The sequence below is a fragment of the Octopus sinensis genome, linkage group LG7 (assembly GCF_006345805.1).
Source record: "Octopus sinensis linkage group LG7, ASM634580v1, whole genome shotgun sequence".
Taxonomy (NCBI): domain Eukaryota; kingdom Metazoa; phylum Mollusca; class Cephalopoda; order Octopoda; family Octopodidae; genus Octopus; species Octopus sinensis.
The window spans coordinates 101,611,621-101,634,120 of NC_043003.1; the positions used below are offsets into that span (position 1 = coordinate 101,611,621).

The following is a 22,500-nucleotide window of genomic DNA, read 5'->3' on the forward strand; positions in this document are numbered from 1 at the left end:
CGTTAAATGATGATGATGATGATGATATATATATATATATATATTATATACATTGTACATATATATATATACATGTATATATATATATATACATGTATATATATATATATATACATGTATATTTATATATATGTATTATGTATATATATATGTATATATATATATATACATGTATATTTATATATATACATATATATATACATATATATATATATATATATTCATATAGTGAGAATTTACAAGAGGACGAAGACGAATGTATAAACAACAAACAAACGTATCAGTTTAACGCTCGGGAAGTGAGAAAGTCTTTTATTTATATATACATATATATCTGTATATACATACACATACATATATACACATTATACATTTCAATTTTAATACACATAAGTGAAACCAGACTGTTATAGACTCGGACACTATTCTTTGAGTGGTGTTTTGCACAATGATCTAGAATTCAAAACAAATTTTCTCAGTAATACAAAAATATAACTTGAGTAAAATAATTAACTGTGTAACACACACTGCTACCTATATGACTGAGGTCCTTTTGGTTGTTGCTTATGGAGTTATAATGTTGAACGTTATTTTCTTTCAAAAATTTGCATAGCTTATACACTCACGGTTCTTGTACCTTAGTATCACATTTATCATGTCAATGAAGATCTGATCTTTGAGTCTGCTCATATCACAGTCCTGACAAATAATCTGTTTATTACATTGAATCTTCTTCAGCAGCATCTTGGGACTTGCAGATATAAAAGCAAATATATTGATATTCTTCTAGATACTTTGAAATTAAATGCCAATTAACCCTTTCCCCTGTGAAATTAAATTTCATGGTTATTCCAGTAATGATGTTAAATGTCTGTCAAAATACAAAATTAATATTTCCTGCCAGTCATGTTGTCTCAATAAACTTGACACATCTCAACAGAAAATAATTTGAACATGATATTCCTCAACAAAAGATAAACTGATATATGATAGTGCTTTTTACAGTTGAGGATAATGAAATTTTGAATGGATATACCTGGTTTCTGCAGTAAAAGAGTCAAAATCTTATTTCTCCCTAGACATAGGGACTAACTAGTATACAGCTCAGAGGACTGCTCCTGTGCCTGACCTGACCTTGTCCTGTATTAAGTATCATATTGTGTGATTTCTTAAATGCATATTGAAATCAATGGCCAATATTGAGTTTCTTACTTTTTATTTCATGTAACATTTGTTGGCTATATAAAAAGTGTTTTATTTGTAAAGGTTTTGTTTAATTTTGTTTTATCATTTCCAAGACATTTGTGTCCAGAGAAGCCTATAATTCGATAAATCAACTGCTGTTGTAAGACCAAGCTATTATTTCTGCCTGTATAGTTTTGATTGAACTCCTTTTCTTTACATTTAGCTATCTGTTTAGTGAGGAATATATTTGTGTGGTGAATTCAACATGGTATTATAGACTGTTATATGCCAGATATTGTACACTGACCCAATCTGATGCTGATATTTTGTTGTGTTTTGAGATAGAAAACTTATTCTACATTTCTGTAGTTCATTTATTTGTCAGAAATAGGTGCTGGATCATTTGGGAATGTTACATTTGATAGACCAGTCTCCTATCCCGGGTAAGATTCATCTCTCATCTGTTTCACACAGTAAAACCTGAGCTGAACAAAAGAGGGACTTAGAGATTTTATGTTATATTTTATATTATACAATTTATACATTTTATATTATACAATACTTGAATCAGAACAGTTTGAAAGCAATGACAAAGCTAATGGAGGGGACTGATTCAAGGTGGAGTTCATGAATGCTTCTTGTTGCCTCCTCTAGCACTGCATACTAATGAACCAGTCATTAATTATACTCTAGTTCCTTGTAGTGATGAGCTATACTAATCATGTTGGCTATTTACTGCCTGGTGGACTGAGTTAGCAAAAGTTAAATGAGTTGGTCATTGACACAGTAAATAAATTACCGACCCTTTACTTGGTAAACTAATGTTTTATTGACACAACCTACTGTGAGTGTTAAATATTATCCTTTTCATTTCAGCTGACACTCTCTCAGAAGATGAAGATGACTACATTGTCAGGGAAACTGGAGAAGGAGTTAGTGTCTGTGCTGTACCCAGCTACAACCATAATTCAGATTTTACTCCAACTCCAGGAGGACCGTTTTCAGCCCTTACACCGTCAATGTGGCCACAAGATATTTTGTCCAGATTAAACAACCCTGTAAGTGCCTGCCTGTTTTGTATCCTCACTCCATCTTCTTTGAATAGATAATAAGAAAAATCACTATCTTTGTTTTAGTTGAAATAGGGTGGTGGGGAGGGCTTTGCTGCATTAGCTGTAATACTTAATTTTTTCTAACCTGGATCAGAGTTTTATATGATGTTCTTAGACATGACATTAATTTTTCTTCTTTCTTTATCAACTTACCTATGTCTTTTATTTTCACCGTGAATTGTTAGAGTTGGGTGGGTAAATCTTTGTTTTAAGGAAGGAGAACATTCCAAACTATTTGGTGTTGAAAAGCAGGGAAAGTAAAAATGTTTATCATTTGACAATTATGCTCAAGGCCATTTCTGCCGTGGAGTTATTGTTAATTGAACTGCACCCCTCAGTAAATTACTGAGTGATGACATGTGAAGTGTCATCCCCTAATGTAAACTAAACTTAGAGCAGCATGTACTAATGTGCTCCAGCTTGTAATAATGAGTGCCAAATTTGTCTTGCCAATGGTGTACTCAAACATACACAAGCTCTATCACATGCAAGCATTAACATTTTATAAGATGTACTTATTACCTTTCTAAAGCCTATTCTTATGAAGAGGTCAGGATGTCCTTTTGTCAACCACTTTTAGCAAATGATGAAATGTATAAGATAGAGCACTCAGCCTTAGAATATATATTTGGAAGAAAAATGATGTCTTATAATCCAGTATATATTGTATGTTTATCCCTTTAACATTCAGCTACTTTGTCAAGTGTTATGCCTATTTATTCATATTGTTTTGAATTAATCAAGAAGCATCTTGTAGCTTTGAGATTTTCATAATGTGATTGCTTATGTTTAGAAGGACATTGTAGGGTAGGTGTGAGTGGCTGAATCTGGCTAGTTTGATCATGAAGCATGTTGAATATTGTGGTTGGACATGGCAGTTTGAATACTAAAGGGTTAAATATTAGTGACCTATCAACAGAGTTTTCAGTCCATACAGTATTCAAGACCGTATTATTTATATTTTATATATAAATGCTAGTGTATGTAGTTATAATTATGTGTGTGGCCCTGAAAGGCTCTTGATCAGTGCATTCTTGAGAAAAATGAATTTGATTTTTGACATCTGCATCCCAAAGAGAAGGTCATCTGTAAATAATAAGAAAAAATATAATTTGCTACGAGAAATAACTCAACTTTTAAATTTTCAGCTCTCCCATTCTCTGTCTGTCACCATGAATCTATCTCTCTCTGTTATTTACCAGACTCTTTATCACACTCTCTCTTCTCTCTCTTTCTCTCTCTCTCTCTGTATTATCTCTCATGTATTGCTTTCATTACATCATCTAATGTTTACTTACATTTTATCACTGCAATTACTCGTAAATCCTGTTTTCTGATTAGGTAAAAATATCAAACTTTAAACCTCTGTGACATTTTTCTAAAATTTTTCTAGAATAAATGAATCACAAACTTGGATTCTGCATGAAAAAATACATCAATATATTAAATTTGAAGATTTTGACTTAGTTATAAAATTTTAAAACCTGTAATAGCAACAGAAAAGATCTCTCTGTCTATCTCTTTCATTTTCGCTTTTCCCATGGTAAATTATTTTCCCTTCTCTGTGTATATTTATCATACTCTCTCTCACACTTTATAAAAGTATATCGCTCATGCTGAGTGTGTATTTGTCATTGTGTGTGTGTGCATGTGTAATAAATTTCATTAGGATGACAGAATGAGTTAAAAAAAAGATATGTGAAAGATAATTTGTTTGCTAGTGCAAACAGACTACATAGAACTCAAAACGTGAGAGTATATATATATATATATTTTTTAAATGTTAGAAGTTCCACAGTGATTCAAGAAATGCAAGTTTCATGCACTTTGTAACTTCTGATTAAAAATATTGAGTGTATGTATGTACATGTGCACCTTTGCACATACTCATTTATACACTCTTTCTACATAGTTCAGAGATTACCATGAAACTCACTGTATGTCATCAGTGAAAGAATTTTATTTGATAGAAATCATTGTGTTAGGGTGGGTTTTCTCTTGAAACTTGAATATACCTCATCCTTCTCGTCCTTTCTACTCACTATACTAAAGGGCAACATTGGTTTTGAAGTCAGTTTTCCTGTGAGTGTATGTAAATTTATGTATGTATACATGATACATGATAGCTGCAAGAATGGCCGCTATCTGTAGAAACCATATCAAAACAGACATTTGAGCAAGAAGTGGTCCTCCTACCTGTTAGATCCATTTAAACTATCCAGCATGGAAAATACACCTAAAAAATCATAGTGGCTGCAGTGGTGATGGTGGCATCAGTGGTGGTGATCACCATCACCACCATTTCTGCTGTAAGAGGACATTATCTGAGCTACTGGTAAGCAGATCTATATACCAAAGGTAGAAGTGTTGTGCTTTGTATGTAAATGTATGTGTGTGTATACACAGACATGCAGGAAGTAAATAGACACCTTTAATCTTCAAAATCTTTTATTTAATACGCAAAGCGAACCATTGAAACGTAATCGATAGGTAGGATTACATACTTCAGTATTTAGTTGACATTCACTTCGAAGGCTTTAATTCCGAAACTCTTTTTGGCATTGAACTGATGAGCTTTGTGATTGTCTCTTGTGGAATTTCTGCCCACTTTTCACACAACAATCAAAACAATTCATCTTTAGATTTAGGTTTCTGTTGAGTTTTTCGTATAGCTCTATCTAGTATGCTACACAGATTTTCAGTTGGGTTCATGTCAGGAGATTGGCTCGGCCAAGGAAGCTTTTTAATCCCATTTTCAGTCAGCCATTGTTGATTCCTTTTTGCTGTGTGGAATGGGGCCCCATCTTCCATGAATAAAGACTCATTTTCATTATGTTATCGTGTGAATACATCGGAAGTAGTCTTTGCTGAAGTATTTCGATGTAGTTTTCAGAGTTTATGGTTCCAACACATTCGATCAGCTCAGAACGACCATTGCTGATGACAGCTCCCCATACCATTACAGAGATACTGCCATGTTTTACAGTTGGTTGGAGTCGTTTCAAATCAAATTCTTGATTGGGAAACCTCCAGACCCAAACACATCCACTGTCTGAAAATAATGCAAATCTGGATTCATCTATGTCAGAAGCCTTCAAATGGGGTTCGTTTTCCACAATTCTCCTTTCTGAGGGCCCAGGTTGGCCGGGACAAGAATCTGTTGATTCTTTTCCTTGGCTTTTGAATTTCACTATAATTCTATTAACAGCAGCAAAAGGAATTTGAAGATTTTTGGCAATTCTTCAGTGGCTAAGACCAGCCTCAGATTGCCCAACAATACGACCTCTTTGAAAATCTGAAAGTTCTGCTGAATTTTTTGTGCATGACATGGTTACTCTTTGCAAATGTTTAATATAATGGCATCTGGAATGAAAAAGAAAAATTACATTGTAAATTCTACACCGCTGAAAACATATTAAGATGTTTAGATAAGAAATTTTGAAAATTAAAGCTGTCTATTTACTTCCTACATGTCTGTGTATATATATAATATATATTCAAATATGAATTAGGAGTGGCATGAGTGTTGTAAACATTATCAAACACATATACACAATGTATGTGCTTTGCTTGTTCACCAGTCATCTGTGCTTTGATGTGGTGGTGATGACTCTCTCAAAGCACTGAGTGTTAAAACACCTGAAAGTCATAGATAGGTGAGACAACTCACCCCAAGTCCCGTTCAGGAGCAATTGATATTGATGTTTTGATGATTTTGTTCAGCTACATGATGTTGATAAGCCACAAAAATGGTGAAACATCGATATCCATTGCTCCTCAATGGAACTTGGAGTGAGCTGTCTTGCCTGTCTATGACTGTAACTTTTAGGTGTCTTAAAATCCAGTGCTTTGAGAGAGTCATCTCCATGTCAAATCATAGCTAACTAGCGAACAAGCAACACTCATACATTGTTGTTTGTTCCTTCTCGAGCCATGCCTGGCTCATAAGGGCCGGTTTCCCGGTTTCCTTGGCATATAGGTTCTTCACCTGGACAGGATGCCGGTCCGTCGTAGGTGAGCTGCTAGATGCAGGAGGAAAGAGAGAGAAAGTTATGGTGAAAGAGTCAGCAGAAGTTCACCATTAACTTCCACCGGAGCCGTGTGGAGCTTAGGTGTTTCGCTCATAAACACACATATCATCCGGCCTGAGATTCGAACCCACTATCTCTCGACCGCGAGTCTGCTGCTCTAGCCACTAGGCCATGTGCCTCCACCTCATACATTGCATATGTGTGTTCGGTAACAACACTGGCACTACTTCTAATTCATATTTGAATTTATTCCTATGTCTGCATCATTTGGGCATACCAGCATATAGTCATGGACAGGCTATTCAATTTGCCTCCTGTTTGGTTTAGGCATGTGATGTTGATAAGCCACAAAAATGGTGAAACAATGACGTCCATCACTCCTGAATGGAACTTGGGGTGAGTTGTCTCACCTGCGTATGACTATGACTTTCAGATGTCTTAACATCTGGGGCTTTGAAAGAGTCATCTCCATCATATCAAGTTGCAACTAACCAGTGAACAAGCAAAGTAGCTACATTGTGTACGAGTATGTGTGTTCAATGCGCATTTGTGTGTGTGTCATTTAAAAAAGTGGGAAAATTCCACAGTCTTTTGAAACATTGGTGATTTTCTCATTTTAGCCTGTTGATGCCAAAGGTCAGTTGGATTATCGTTATGATGAATTTGGCTTCAAAGTTGAAGAAGAAGGCAAGTACAGTTTTCAAATTCCTATCTTGTAGATTAGTGAAATCAGTAATTCTAGTCTCAATAGATTTCATCTGTAAAATGGTTTTGATTTTCTTCAGTTGAAACTGGTTTTACTCATTAACACCACTGAGATGCATGAGCATCACGTTTTTTGTTTACCCCTCTGTCTGTCTCTCTCTCTTTCCCTCCCTCCCTCCCCTCTTTCTTTCTCTCTCTCTTTCCCTCCCCCTCTCTCTCATAATTTGAGGTACTGTGCCTTGTTAACAAAAATGAAAGCATGAATGTTTGTGATAAATTGCCACTTTTGATGAAATTGTTCTGTGTGTGTGTGTATGCGTGTGTACATGCGTGTGTGCTATAGGTACAGGTGTGGCTGTGTGGCTAAATAGTTTGTTTTCTACTGCGTGGCACTATGAGCAAGTGTCTGCTATGAGCAAGTTCTGAGGCTGACCAAAGCTTTTGTGAGTGGATTTACTGGATGTAAACTGAAAGAAGCCCCACCACACACACACACACACACACACACACACACACACACACTTATTAATCGTTACTGTATTGGAATTCAGTTAAATATTCATAATCCAGAGAAGTGAACCCAAGATTTACCCATTGGATAAAACACAGTGGGATTGCTTACCCCAAATTTTCATTAGAACTAGATGTGGTTAACCTTAACCTGGATTATCACTTGGTGATTGAATGGTACCCACCTGGATATTGTATCCCTATCCATTTACTATAATATATGTGTGCGTGTGTGTATGTATGTATGTATGTATGTATGTATGTATGTATGTACTGTTTTATGGTAAAAGGTATTTATAGTTTAATTTTCTTGTGTTTATCTATTGCTGCAGATGGTCCTGAAGAGAATTCTAGCAAACTACTCAGCACACCTTTCATTGAAGATCCACAGCACCGTTTAAAGTGGACAGCTTATTTAGAATTTACACACAATAATGAAGTTGGTGACTTGACCTGGGACAAGGTATGAAATTACTCATGCTTCATTTCTCCTACTTTTATTTTTAAACACAGTAAGTAGCATGCAAAGGTAATTTGAGATTACTACACTGATTTGGTTGAAGAACTATGGAGATATTCCACTCTTTGCTGTTTGGTCATTGATTACAGCGATGAGAATGGAATAAATACAAAAAGTTATTTTTATATGTAAATGTCTCATTGGGTTGCTGGTTCATTGCAGGATGCTTTTGCTTTGTGTAGTAGTGTATCTAGAGCAAATGGTGGTGTGTAGCTTAGAAGTTAGGGTGTTGGACTCATGATCGTAAGATTGTGGTTTTGATTCCTGGACTGGGCAACGTGTTGTGTTCTTGAGCAAAGCACTTGATTTCATGTTGCTCCAGTCCACTCAGATGGCTAAAATGAGTAATCCTGTGATGGACTGGCGTTCTGTCCAGGTGGGGAAATATATACGCCATGGAAACTGGGGAACTGGTCCTTATGAGACAGTATGACTCCAGAAGGAAATTTTACTTTTACCTTTTTTTATCTAGAGAAAGTTGGGCCTACAAAATCTGTTCCTCCATGGAGGACTTTAGTTTAAAATTACAAATTATCTGAAGAGTTGCCAACCACCTCGTGTTACTTATATACAACTAGGTTTATATTGAGAAATAAATACTTAGACTAGGGGCATAGTAGTGTACAGCACAGATAACTAGATATGATCTTTAACATAATCTTTTTCTGAATGACAAGGATGCTTAGAGCTAATGCTTATCTCCAGTTTCCAGTTTAGCGTGGGGTGATATGCTGAGCTGTCACAAGTGTGGAGAAATTGAATTCACTACTACAGACCAATGAACTCTTAGTCAGGTCTACATAGATATCACTATTGAATTATACCACCTACAGTAACTACTAAAAGAGTGCTATTATATGGTAGCTTGATCTGCTAGTTATGGTAGCCAAATAACCTTTAAACCACATCCACTATCTTTAAAAATGAATGGTACATGGTACATCTAGAAGTACATTATCCTATGTTTGAAATATTGTTTATATTTGCTTCATCAAAGAGGAATGGGCAGTGCTCATGGCCCTTTACAGGACTTGAGAGATGGGTGAAAAGAAGCAAGTGAGTTATCCTTTGACTGAAGCCCTTGTTTGAATACCAGCATCAAATGGTACTCTATTAAATGTATCCAAGAACCAGTTAATAGTGTTAAACTGGGTGACAGATTACGTCAACTACCTGAATTAAGGTGGGCAATCATTTCCAGATTGCCTTTGATCATTAACAACTTAAAGGTAGGCCCTGCATGATCTCTCTGCCAGCTAGAAATATTGGCCAAATTCCCTCTTATCAACACTGCTATCTTAAAATAGGAAGGATTCATTGGACTGTATTGTTCTTGACATACAAAAATAGTGGAAGTCCCAGCAGAGGCACTTTTGATGATGGGGTTTTACCTAGAATTAAGCAACAATAAAAACAACTGAATGTGAACCATAACTACCTCTCCTGGCTGTTGTTTACCATATCGACTCAGCTGTCCATACTCTTCCCTTATCTCCACTAGTAAACCAGCAAAGCCACTTGGAATGCTACCTCTATCGCCTGATTGTAAGTACTCTTTGAGGAATTGGTAAACTTTCAGAATAGTTATCACTGTTTCATGGAGAAGAAATTGAGTGGTTATTTCCTTCACTTTTTAATATTCTTGCATTTCATGCAATGGGAATTACAATTCTGGAAGAATTGTTTTCACCCAAAGTTCAGTTATTTTTTTAATGTTTTTGCTCCCTAATTCCATGACCTTTCCCATCATTATAGCTATTTCAAACTCTGCTGCAGAGTTTTATCAGAGAGTATAAAGTTTCTGTTGAGCTCCCTTTTCCTTGAATGTGAATGATAGTTGTCAATACATGCATACATTTTTTGAGATCTCAGGACAATATCTGGACCCAGGTATTGTCCTACATGATGTAAAAGTAATCCATCCTGTCTAACATTTTCACCACAGGTAGAAGACCGCCTGCCTCGATCGGAGAAATTCCGACAGATGATTCGACAAGGGATCCCGCATTCACTGCGTTCTCAAATCTGGATGCGAGTGTCTGGTGCTCTGGAAAAGAAACACAAATCAGATATGTCTTATAAAGAAGTTGTCAAAGAAAGTTCCAATGACCATTTGATGACATCAAAACAAATAGAAAAGGTTTCATTTTTTCTTTCTCTCTTCTTTTTTTGACACCTTTGTGTTGGCTTTTTCTTATTATCTATTCCTCCTTTCTTGTTTTTGTTCAGAAAGAAAGAAAATATCAAATTACTTTTTCTTTTAACTTATCTGCCATTTCCACCTTTACAACCATCACCTGCATACTATCTGTTGGATGGCATGTAGTCCTCCATTGGACCTCTCAGTTGGCATTTGCAGATGGATTACTGAGTGTGCAGACAAATATATTCAATTATGGTATGTAATACTGGAAGTGGTATTATCTAGGCAAGAAAGGCTAACCTTAACATTGTGTGCAGTAAAAAGTTTGGAATATTTTTGTGTGATTGGAAAATGGTGCCTTACAAAATATAAAATGTTTCAAGCTATATTAGTAGTAAAGTCTAAATTATGGAAGAGATTAAACCAAATTACTTCCTACTTCTTGGTTCTTCTTGAGTAATGGATAGGCAGAGAATTCTCCATATAGATTAATTTCTCACTGAATCTATTCCTAATTAGGATCTTGTTATAAAGAGGTGCTGCTTCATTGGTTGCTATTTTTAGAATTTCTTACAGTTGCATAGAAACTGGCTCATAAACTTCAAACAGATTGGTGTACATAACCAGACTTATGAAACTTGCACCAACGTTATGGATTTCTTACATTTACTAAATCTTCTTTATTCCCCCTCTCTCTCTCTCTCTCTCAACACCACTCTTGTTTCATATCTTTTTCATGTCAGGACCTTCTGCGGACGATGCCAAGCAATGCATGCTTCTGTAACATTAATAGTACAGGCATTCCACGGTTGCGCCGGATTCTTCGAGGTCTAGCCTGGCTCTATCCAGATGTAGGGTATTGTCAAGGAACAGGTATGGTAAGTATATCTATTTCATTCATTTTATGTCCATTTTCCCAAATTTTCAAAGGTCAAGCAAATGTTATGCGTGGCATTATTTTATAGCTGGATGATCTTCATGATACTGACCTTACTTGATTTTCAAGTGAAGTATCGCTTATTCTGCATAGCTTAGAAGGTACAAAGTACCTGGATGATTTGTCAGCAGGAGAAACTGATAACAACACTGGCCACTGCATCTTTGTACAAGTGATTGTACATGCAAACAAACACACAGACATGCATGCTCATACATGTACCTACCTACATATATATATATGGTGGTCTTTCAGTTTTCATCCACTAAATCCAATCATAAGACTTTAGTGACCTGGAGCAATAGTAGAAGACACTGAAGGTGCCACACAAAGGGACTGAACCCAAAACCATGTTGGCCAATCAATACTGTAAACTGATTAGTGATTGGAAAGGTATTCATCTGCAAAAACGATGACAAAAAAAGAAGAAACAGAGGTGACATAGACTCTGTACACTGCATCCAATCTGAGCAGTAAATCCATATATAAATTAAATATAGGGTAGAAGGAGTATTTTAGTCCTGCAGACAATCCCTGAGACACAATAAAATGCTTCTGTTCTTTGTCCTAAAATGATTTGTGTCAGAGGCATCAGATAATCATGAAAGCCAAAGCAAATACAAAGATAGGAAGTTTTCTGTTATTTTGTGACAAGTGGTGAGACATTGTACTGGAAAGTCTCATCCAATCCATGACAACTTTGTAAAATGATGTATGTATGTGTGTGTGTGTGTGTGTGTGTGTGTGTGTGTGTGTGTGTGAGTGTGTGTGTGTGTGTATGTGTGTGTTTGTATTTATGCGTATCTAAAATCTGTTGCTAAAATTTAAAGCCAGTTGAGGATCAAATTTCTGTTGACAGATTGCTGCTTCTTTGCTTCTGTTTATGGAAGAAGAAGATACATTTTGGATGTTGTGTTCTATAATAGAAGATTTGCTCCCAGCATCTTATTATTCCAGTACACTAATTGGGATACAGGTATGTCTGTTTATCTTATTACTATTAATATCTACATAGTTATTATTGTCATTGTTATTTAGTCTTTGGTAAACTGACTGAGTAGACTTATAATTAAAGTCAAACCATGGCTATCAAGTAATTTTCCTACATATAAGAAACCCAGGTAGTATGTGATTTTAGGGAGATTTAACTTCTATTTCTAGTAGATCAGGCTATCACTTAAAGGCATTCACATTGGCTACTGTTATTGGTGTTGTGGTTTTTTGTAAAGGTCATAGCTTTGACCTGATTAAATACCTTACCTTTCTGTATTCAGACTGCATTAGGGGATAGTTTTACCTGTTTTTCACATTCTCAAAGTATTACCCTTAATCACTCTAGCTATGCATAAGGCAAGGTACATGGAGTTTAATATCTAGCCTGCAGTTAAGATGGTAAGCTGGAAGAATCGTTAGCATACTGGGCAAAATGTTTAACAGCATATTATCCATCTTTATGTTCTGAGTTCAAATTCTGCTGCGGTCCACTTACCCATTTCCTCCTTTTGGGGTTGATAAAATAAGTACCAGTTGAGCACAAGGGTGTGTATCGATGTAATCAACTTACCCCTCCCCCAAACTGGCTGGCCTTGTACCAAAATTCGATGCCAATATCTTGCTTAAGATCACAAATGTAGAACCTATACTGGACCATAAACTCTAACCTGTGATTGTCATCATTTGTTTTCATCTCTGGTGGTACCTAAGCTGACCTATATTAATAGACATGACCCATTTGGTTTTGGTAACAGAATGCTTTTCAAGCTGTGGATTTTCAAACAATAGGTTCAAAATATTGGAATTGTATATAGAAACTCTTGTCACAACATCAGCAGCTTTCTTTAAAGATTATAATGTGATGCCCAGAGGAAAACCGCTGCTCTGTAATATAATTGACTACTTTCTTTGTTTCAATTAATCTTGAAAATAATAATTTTATCATTATTAAACTAGTGTAAGATGGCAAGCTTGGAAAACAGTTAGCATGCCAGACAAAATGCTTAGCGGCATTTCATCTGTCTTTATTTTGTGAGTTCAAATTCCACTGAGATTGATTTTGCCTTTCATCTTTTTGGGGTCAATTAAATAAGTACCAGTTACATACTAGGATAAGAGTAATCAACTAGCCCCTCCCACTCAAAATTTCAGACCAGGTGTTAGAGACATAAATTAGTATGAAATTCTAATAGGTTTTTATCAAGATCATTTCAGGGAGTTTTTAAGTGAGTTGGCATTAAAAGAGTTAAATCAATGTAATCATACTATAGTAGAATAATATAATTATAAGATAGATATCCTTGATTTTTTTCCATACTTAATATTGTTTATTTTTGATGTAAAAATATAAACATTAGGCACCAACTCTCAAGGTAGAAGAGGTGATAAGTGTATAGCAAAGAAAATAGCTTTCAAAGATGTTCTCATTTAACACTGCACCTTCAGTTCTATGGACCTTATACAATCTACAGAATCAAACACATCAGAATTATAATTTCAAAAGAAAATATGCATTTCATGTTTCTCTATAAATTTCCAATAATCTTATAATTTTCACAATAACTGTGGAAATATCCATGGATACTGCTTGTATATTATTATTTTATAATTACATTACTTCACTTTCCAGGCTGATCAGCGTGTTTTACGACAATTACTCATCACCCTGTTACCCAACACTGATCTTGTACTCAAAGAGCATGACATAGGTAAGTATACTTACTAAATACCCTTCTAATATTAAAGCATTTTTGCCTGCTAAGTTGCTAGTTCACAAGGAAATAAGGATTACTAACTGTTGTGTTAATCTGCATGAAGTGCATAACAGAATATGAAAGTCTGCTGTAATCATTGACCATGCTATTGACTTATAAGCTATATTGAAAATTAATACTCATATACTTAATGCATGGAACATTAAAAAGTTAGCAAAAAATATGTTGTGAGGAAAGGAAAACAATGTTAATCATTGGTTTGTATTGTTTTTCTTTTTATATGAAGCAACAAGAGATAACTACGGACAGTCTTATTCTGATGTCTACCATGAAACATAGCCTTTACTATATTTACTCAACTAATGATGAAAGAATCACAAGAGATAGCTTATAGACTAGTTCAATAGTTTGTTACAGGAGTTGTTTTGGTGCAATATTCTTTAGTTGCTCTGTTTATATATTTACCAACAATAATACAAATGGTAACGCCTGTGTTTTATAGAGACAATGCCTTCTGGTGGCCCAGTTGCATCTGGGCGAGCATGGGTAATGATTATCCCCAGTTTTCATGGGATAACAGGGTCAATGGAAAGGTATGGGTTTGATGGGATAAATGTTGCTAGTGTAGAGGCAGGTAGAGATTGGTAAGAAGCTTACTTCCCAACCACGCGGCCTCTGGTTCAGTCTCACTATGTAGCACCCCGGACAAGTGTCTTCTGTTATAACCATATAGTGACAAAAGCTTTTTGAGTAGATTTGTTCAATGGGAACTGAAAGAAGCCTGTCATGTGTGTGTGTGTGTGTGTGTGTGTGTGTGTGCCTTTGTCTTGACATCATGTGATGATTGTAAAGTGTTGTTTGATTCCAGTCTTCCATAGGTAAATATTACCTAACTTGGAAGCAGGTGAAGGATGGTGGCAGGAACAGCATTCTGTGTAGAAAATCTGCCTAAACAAATTCTGTCTCACCCATGAAAGCATTAAAAAAAGTTGATGTTAAATGATGATGATGTGTGTCAGTGGTTCCTGAGATAAACTTTTGAGATGGCCACAGATTAACATGGTTAAAGATTACATTGAATTGTTATAAATTAATACTGGATAAGAAGATTTGTGTCAGTGAGGTGGTGGAGAAGTTATGCAGGTTCTGAGGGGAGGAAGATTTATTTATCTTTTGTCAAAGTGTTGAAGGACAACTTCCAGACACTGAACCTCTCAGATGAGATGACAAAGGACCAAGATACCTGGTGACTTGTTGTATTCAAGAAAATGTGCCCTCCACAGAAAAAGTGTTAAGACTACTCGCCCTGGTATAGAGAATTGCCTTATAAGTGTTGTGTGCCAGTGCCATGTAACAAACACTCATGCCAGTGCCATGTTAAAAGCACTCAGCACACACTGTAATGTGGTTGGTGTTAAGGAGAGTATCCATGCATAGAAACCAAACCAAATCAGACTAGAACTTGATGCAGCTCTCCACTTGCCAGCTCTGGTCAAACCGTCCACCTCATGGAAAATAGATGTTTAAGGATGATGATGATCACAATCATGATCATCATCATCATCACAACTGGTGATCAATGGTTCAGCCATTTCTGATGATGAAGAAAAGTTAAGGAATGTCTGTAAATCAATGCAGAACAAATATCTCAAGGAACTTCATTGATAATGCACTGGGTTTTTGTCTTTTTTTTTTTTTGGTGGGGAGACTGATTTTGTTTATATCCTTCATTAATTTACAGTAGCGAATCCCACATATACTTACACATAATAAACTTCCAAACAGTTTCTGTCTACCAAATTTCTCTCACAAGCTGCTGGCCAACTGAAGCCTGTTGTGGAATATCCTTGCCTAATTGTTGCAAAGTGGAATCAAACTCAGAACTACACAGTTGGAAAGCAAACTTTTTATCTACACAGCCTTCACACAACCATGCTCTTCCTCATAGCATAAAGTACTATTGTCCAGAGTTTTGGAAATAAGAGCAGAAAGCTTTGTGCTAGTTGTGGTTAAGTGACAGAAGGTGACATAGGGCAAGTAAGTTGAGAGGAGCATAGGCCTTTGTAAAAACAGTTATATGGAAATAACAGTGTAATGATAGACTAAGAGTTAGAAACAGCTGCAATGCTGGGTTTGAGTGTTTTTTGTTTTCCATTTCAAATATGATTTGATATTTTGTAATGCACAGTTCCAAATACAAGAGTAGTGCATGAACATGATGTATGTCAATGATAGAAGTAAGTAGATGTGCAATTTCACATACAGGAATAGTGCACCAACATGGGATATGTCAAGTATAGAGATAGGGGCATTGTTTCAAGGTGTTGTGCACCATATCATTGATAGGGGTCAGTGTAGTTTTATCTACAGGTGTAGTGTACCAACATGAGGTATATCAAAGATTTACAGAAGACTGTTTACTGTTTTAGTGTCTTCATATAATTGAAATTTATTGGAGGAATCAGTTGGCTAGGCAAGCTGTTGCAGGGATTAAGGTGTATGTATATGTTTGTATGTTTGCACATATGTTTATATTTGTGTAACAAGATGTGTCATAGTGGTAGAGGGCTATGTTACTCTCAACTCTATGCTATATAAATTCAATCTGTCACAGTATAAGAATTGCAGGATAATGTTTCATAGTCTGAAGAAAAAAAATTGGATTTCTTTTAATTGCCTCATTCGTTATTTTAACTTAAAAAGCGATACTTTGATGATAAAGGTTAGTGTGAATGCATATATTTGAATGTAATTTTTTGTTTGTGCATGTGTATTCATACAATTGACTCTAGTTCTTCTGTAGCTAAACATTAACAATCCATATCTCATTACTAACCAAATATTTATATTACATAATTTGTTATTATTCTTATCATTTCCAATTTTGTATGTAGTTTCAATTATCCTTTGCCTGTTCCTCCCCACTCATTTGCTATGAGCCCCACTAATTCCTTGGCTTGCATGTACCCTACTTTTCAGAGCTTTCTCTAATTAGCCTTCATTGGTTCCTGACGCTGTTTGCTAGTGTGGTACACATGAAGGTTCTTCTCCGTATCTGGGACTTACTTTTCTATCAAGGTTCCATTATACTCTTCCAAGTCACTATGGGCATGTTAAAAATGAAGGTCAGTATTATTCTAAAACACTAACCAACTACTTAAACATCCCAATTTTTCATCAAAACCTTATTTTATATGTTAATGCTTTACAGCTATTTTTCTAGATTCGATAATATCTTTTTAATAAAATTTCAACTTTCATTTATGGTTGTTGGAGAGAATTGTTCTTATTGAAGCTTACTGCTCCAAGTTGGTACCAGTCATGTATACCTATGGTCAAAAGTTTTCCAGCTGTCACTTGCATTTTTATTTAGACATTGTCTCTCTATTATTACATTGTGCAGTGTAGTCCTAGAAAGACTATGTCTAATATATGGTCTTCTATTTTTGACCCCTTCATTGCCATATTTCTGTTGAAATGCTGTTTTTGTTTCAGTTAATTTTGAAAATAAGTAATTTAGAAAAAAATAACTTTATTATTATTAAGTTGGTATTTGAAACAACATGGAATTTTGGTGGAAGGTTTTAATTTATATTACTTCAAACAAGATATTTGTATCACTGGACCAAAAATGGTCTCAAGTAAATTGGTATCAAAAGGATTAAGATGGTTGAGTGTAATTTCAGGGAGATTTGTCTACTATTTCTAGCAAGTCAAGTAACTGCATAGAAGTTTTTTTTGTTGGTTTTTGGAGGAACCATTTACTAAGTGACCATAGTCAGTTCAAATTGAATGAGCTTCTAACATAGAGGTAACTGATTGAAGAATTGGTCAATCACTTTCTTAGCAGCAGCCCTCCTTTTTTTTCTTTTTATTTTAGATATCTAGATATTTAGAACATTAAAACATTAAATGTTTATAAAGACAGTAGTTGGTGGTTTATTGAGGGAAATCAACAGATTGAGCAGATCAAGTGGCTCTGCAGAAACTTCAAGTACAGCTGAATATCATTATCTGCTGCTAGCCACTCATTGATTGACATTTAGCTGTTCAGTAGATTTTAGATAATGATGATCATGAGGATGTTGGTGACGATGATGACATTAAATGTAAATTATCATCTGTTCAATATCAATGTATATTTTAGGTTAGTGGATTGGTAAGGCCACAATTTCTTATAATATTTAGGTAAAACCCTTTAAGTTCTGATTTCTAATTCCACTGAGGTTGACTTTGTCTTTCATCCTTCAAAGTTAACCACTGAGGTCATTATAATTAACCTTTTCTTCTTTTCCTTCCTCATGTCTATCACTCCCACACTGCCACCAACTTGTAGCCAAGTGCCTACATAAATTAACCCTGTAGCATTCAGATTTCTCTGTCAAATGTAATGCTTATTTATTCACATTAATTTGAATTAGTCATGAATTACCTTTTAGCTTTGAGATTTCAATGACATGATTGTTTATTTTGAGAATAATATTGTAGGTTAAGTGTCAGAAACCAGATCTAGCCAGTTTGAAGATAAAGCAGGGAGATTATTTTGGCTGGATATGGTCAGTTTAAATGCCAAAGGGTTAATATTTGTGATTGCTTAACCCTTTGATACCAACCTGTCTGGGACTTCCCTTGATTACACAATACAAATTTTCTGTTTTAATAAGATTTAAGTTAAAATTCCATCAAAATTCTATGTCAACTTATGTTCCAAACACCAGCAATAATGCAACTGTCATTTCAAGAGCCAACTTTGCCTTTGATCCTTTCAGGATCAATAAATTAAGTACCAGTTGTGTACTGGGGTCGACCTAATTGACTGGCCCCTCTCCATCAAATTTCGGGCCTTGTGCCTAGAGTAGGAAAGGATCAATAAATTAAGTACCAGTGAAACACTGGGGTTGATGTAAACGACTAATCCCCTCCCCCCAAATTTCAGGCTTTGTGCCTTTAGTAGAAAAGGTTGTTGCTGCTGCAGCTGCTGCTGCTGTGGTGGTGGTGGTGACAGTGGCAGCAAGATAGCATAATTGTTAGCATCTCAGAAAGATACTGAAGAGATCTCTTCCAGGTCTTTACATTCTGAGTTCAAATCCTGTGAAAAATAAAAGATATATATACATATCTATATAATGACAATAAAAATACCAAATTTTGTTTTGATTTGAAGAAAAGAATTGGTGAGAAATTTTTGTATGTTGTACATTTGTATATTTATCTAGGAAGAGGAAATGTTAACGTTTGACAATTCTGCTCAAATCTTCAATGCTTTATCTGATGTCCCTGGAGATGTTCAAGATGTTGACAAATTGATAGAGGTGAGTGGAAGCAAAATATACTTGTTATTTCTGATGAAGACTAGTTTTTCCATCAAGTAAAACTTTATGGTACAACCAGCAGAGTTACAGGCAAAATACTTTTCAGTGTTTGTTTGTACACACCTTTACATTCTGAGTTCAAATCTTGTCATGGATACTGTGATGCCAAGCTATATCAGCTCTTGTCATTCCTTTAGACAATATTAGTAACCTAGAATGAAGAGATTTGTATGCAGGAGCAGTTACTGGTCCTCAATACAAAAACCTTGCCAGGATCTGTGCCTTGGAGAGGATCTTCCTTGATTTAAATCCAGAGTTTCACAAAACATTTAGAGGTCATGGAATCCTGTGCCAACTTCATTTTCATTACTTAACATTCCCAGATTTAACTTCACTAATTTTTGTCTCTCTTGTTTTATCTAACTTAAATCAGCATTGTTCCAAATGAAATTATATCTTCCTTCACAATTGAAAATTTTAAGTTTTATTGATGTATTTTAATGTTCTTTTCCTTTCTAGATATCTTTTAATGTAGCTGGCTCATTAACAGATACAATTGTTGATACACATAGAAGAAAACATTTAGCATATTTAATGGCAGATCAAGGAGCTATTGTCAACCCTGAATCTGCAAAAAATCTACCAAAACAGGTTTTTTTTCGTTTTTCTTTTCCTTCTCGTGTGTATTGTCATTGCTACAGTTTGATGGAGTAAGTTATATTTCACTTCTACTCAACTTTGTAGATTCCCTACCACCTTAATATGAAGAATGTGATCTGAAAGATTAAGCTATGTATTAATATGTTAAACTTCAAATGTCTTGCTATTGTGTTGAAGTTCAATCTGTGTTCACTAAGAATAGTCTGCAACTTTCCTGAAACCAAATAACTTCTGACATCTGCCACTGTGTAAAAAATACTGAGTTTCATAAAACCAATCTCCTTTGGTGAATTGCTAAATCTTCAAACCATCACCCACCTATGTTTCCTTGGTCACTAAAACTGGCTTTCCTTTAAATACAGAATGAATATGAAAATTTATGTTAATTTTGAATAACTATCACTTTGATCATGCAAAAGTTTCATAGTTTTATTAGCTACATCCTAATAAGGAAAAACAAGTCTTTGTCTCACTCAGAAATTGTACTTATTTCTGGAACAACCTGTAAGGAATTTTTTCTGCATTTGTTTTGGAAAAGTTCCTTTATCTTTTATCACTCCTTTCAGTAATTTGTGGCCATGCTGGGGCACTACCTTGAAGAATTTCAGTTGAGTTAATCAATCTTAGTACTTGTTTTTTTTAAAGTCTGACACTTATTCTCTTTGCTGAACTGCTAAGTTACTGAGATGTAAATACACCATCATCAGTTGTCAAGTGATGATGGGGGACAAACAGACACAAAACACTCACATAGATATACGTACATATATATATATATAATATATATATATATATATATATTATATATATATATATATACATACATACATACATTTATACATGTAAGATGGGCTTCTTTCAGTTTCCGTCTACCAAATCCACTCACAAGGCTTTGGTCAACCCTAAGCTATAGTAGGAGACACTTGCCAAAGGTGCCATGCAGTGGGATTGTACCTGGAACTATATGGTTGGGAAGCAAACTTCTTACCACACAGTCACACCTCTCCGAGTTCTTTTTCTCTTTTTCGTTTTCTGATTCTTATTGAATTGTAGCGGTAAATTTTTAAAGTTTTATATATATACACACATACACATGTGCGCGTGCATGCATACATGAAACAAAAATGAGCTAAGAGAAATAACTCAGTATGAACAGTGGCATCTAATTGAACAACAAAAAGGAATAAGAGTATATTAAATATTATATGAGATAAATTCTCAGTTGAAATTATATCCACTTCTGATGAAGATAGGTCAATCACTTGGTGGTAATTAGTACCAACTCAAATTAAGAAGGGTAGATAAGCTCAAGAATTCTCCAAAATTGACATGCCATTAAGGAAAAAATAGTCTGATTGTCTGGAAACGAGAGGACAGTTATCTACCTGTTTCTGTTTCAATAGGCATCATCAGCACAGCAATTGCCCTACTTTATCTTCAGCAAATGAGATAATTAGATACATACAAACAGAAGTAGGGCACATTTATGGCTGCAGTAATTTGCATAAATGAAGCAAAAATAAGTTAAGAGAAATAACTGTGCCTCTCTCTCCCCCTCTCTCTATATATGTGTGTATGTGTGTATATGCAGATGTAGTTTTTGGAAAACAATATTTAATATGTGCATGTGTTATATTTAAAGAATGTGTAAATGCAGACAAAATGGCTGTATGAAAGAGAATTCAAAATTAATCCACTGGGCACACATATTTTAATTGCCTTTCATTTATTCTTTTCATCAAGAGTCACACTTTATTTAAATACAAGCATTTGCTCATCCCTATGCACAATATATTTTTTTCTTTTTTCAAAAACAAGATAATTTTCTGTTCATTGGGTTTCTGTATGTGGTCTGATCAATAAATATCCAGACTGTTGCTATAGCAATGAAGTTAAAGCACGCAGAGTCAAGCTGCTTGGCACAGATTGACCTTGAACTCTGCTGTGCACGCACACTAAGTTTTAACATTCTAGCTCACTTCCACTCTTTACAGGGGTGCTCGAAAGGAAGGTGTGTAGCATGTGATCATCGCATTGACCATGACAGAGAAAGTTGAGCAGAGAATCTGCATCAAATTTTGCCAAAAGCTTGGCGATACCTGCTCAGAGGCCTACGCAAATATTTCAAAAAGTTTTCATTGTTCTTAACACAATCAAGGAATTCATGTGCAACTGAAACCTGAGTTTCTTCTTGGTCAGATGAAAGCAATTTTGGCACAAACTTGGCGGACATGGGTCTCATATTGAAATCTTCAGTGATAATGAACTGAACTGAACTGTAACTAATCTGCACATCCTCTGATAACTCACAGATGGTAATTTGATGATTTCCTCTCACAGTTGCATGCACACCTGCGATGTTTTTCTCAGTTCTGCTGGTTGTGGGTCTCCCAGAACGTTCATCACTATTGACATTTTTTCAGCCATCTTGGAAACGTCTGAGCCACTCATACACTTGTGTGTGTCTCATATACTCTTCTCCATACATTTTCTGCAACCTTGTGTAGGCCTCTGAGTAGGTATTGTCTTGACAAATTTCTCTGTCATGGTCAATGTGACTATCACACACCACACACCTTCCTTCTAAGCATTGCTGTAAACAGCGGAAGTGAGCTAGAATGTTAAAACTTAGTAACTTAGTGCGTATCCACAGCAGAGTTCAAGGTCAATCTTTTTC

The 22,500-nt window shown here is 35.3% G+C and overlaps 1 protein-coding gene across 6 annotated transcripts in view; it reads left to right on the forward strand.

Moving 5' to 3' along the window:
- Nucleotides 1-22,500, forward strand: part of LOC115213842 (small G protein signaling modulator 3 homolog) — a 79,429-nt gene that overhangs the window by 5,678 nt on the left and 51,251 nt on the right. For 4 of the 6 annotated variants that reach the window (XM_029782773.2, XM_029782774.2, XM_029782775.2 and 1 more), the window contains exons 2-11: nt 2,062-2,243; nt 6,949-7,015; nt 7,876-8,006; nt 10,009-10,203; nt 10,950-11,084; nt 12,003-12,119; nt 13,767-13,845; nt 16,831-16,976; nt 19,068-19,163; nt 19,683-19,814. In XM_029782773.2, coding sequence (XP_029638633.1) covers nt 2,062-2,243; nt 6,949-7,015; nt 7,876-8,006; nt 10,009-10,203; nt 10,950-11,084; nt 12,003-12,119; nt 13,767-13,845; nt 16,831-16,976; nt 19,068-19,163; nt 19,683-19,814 — 1,280 coding nt within the window. Of the gene's footprint in view, nt 1-1,572; nt 1,629-2,061; nt 2,244-6,948; nt 7,016-7,875; nt 8,007-10,008; nt 10,204-10,949; nt 11,085-12,002; nt 12,120-13,766; nt 13,846-16,830; nt 16,977-19,067; nt 19,164-19,682; nt 19,815-22,500 lie in introns of those variants that run through there. The other 2 variants (XM_036505023.1, XM_036505024.1) reach the window with 2 other exon arrangements.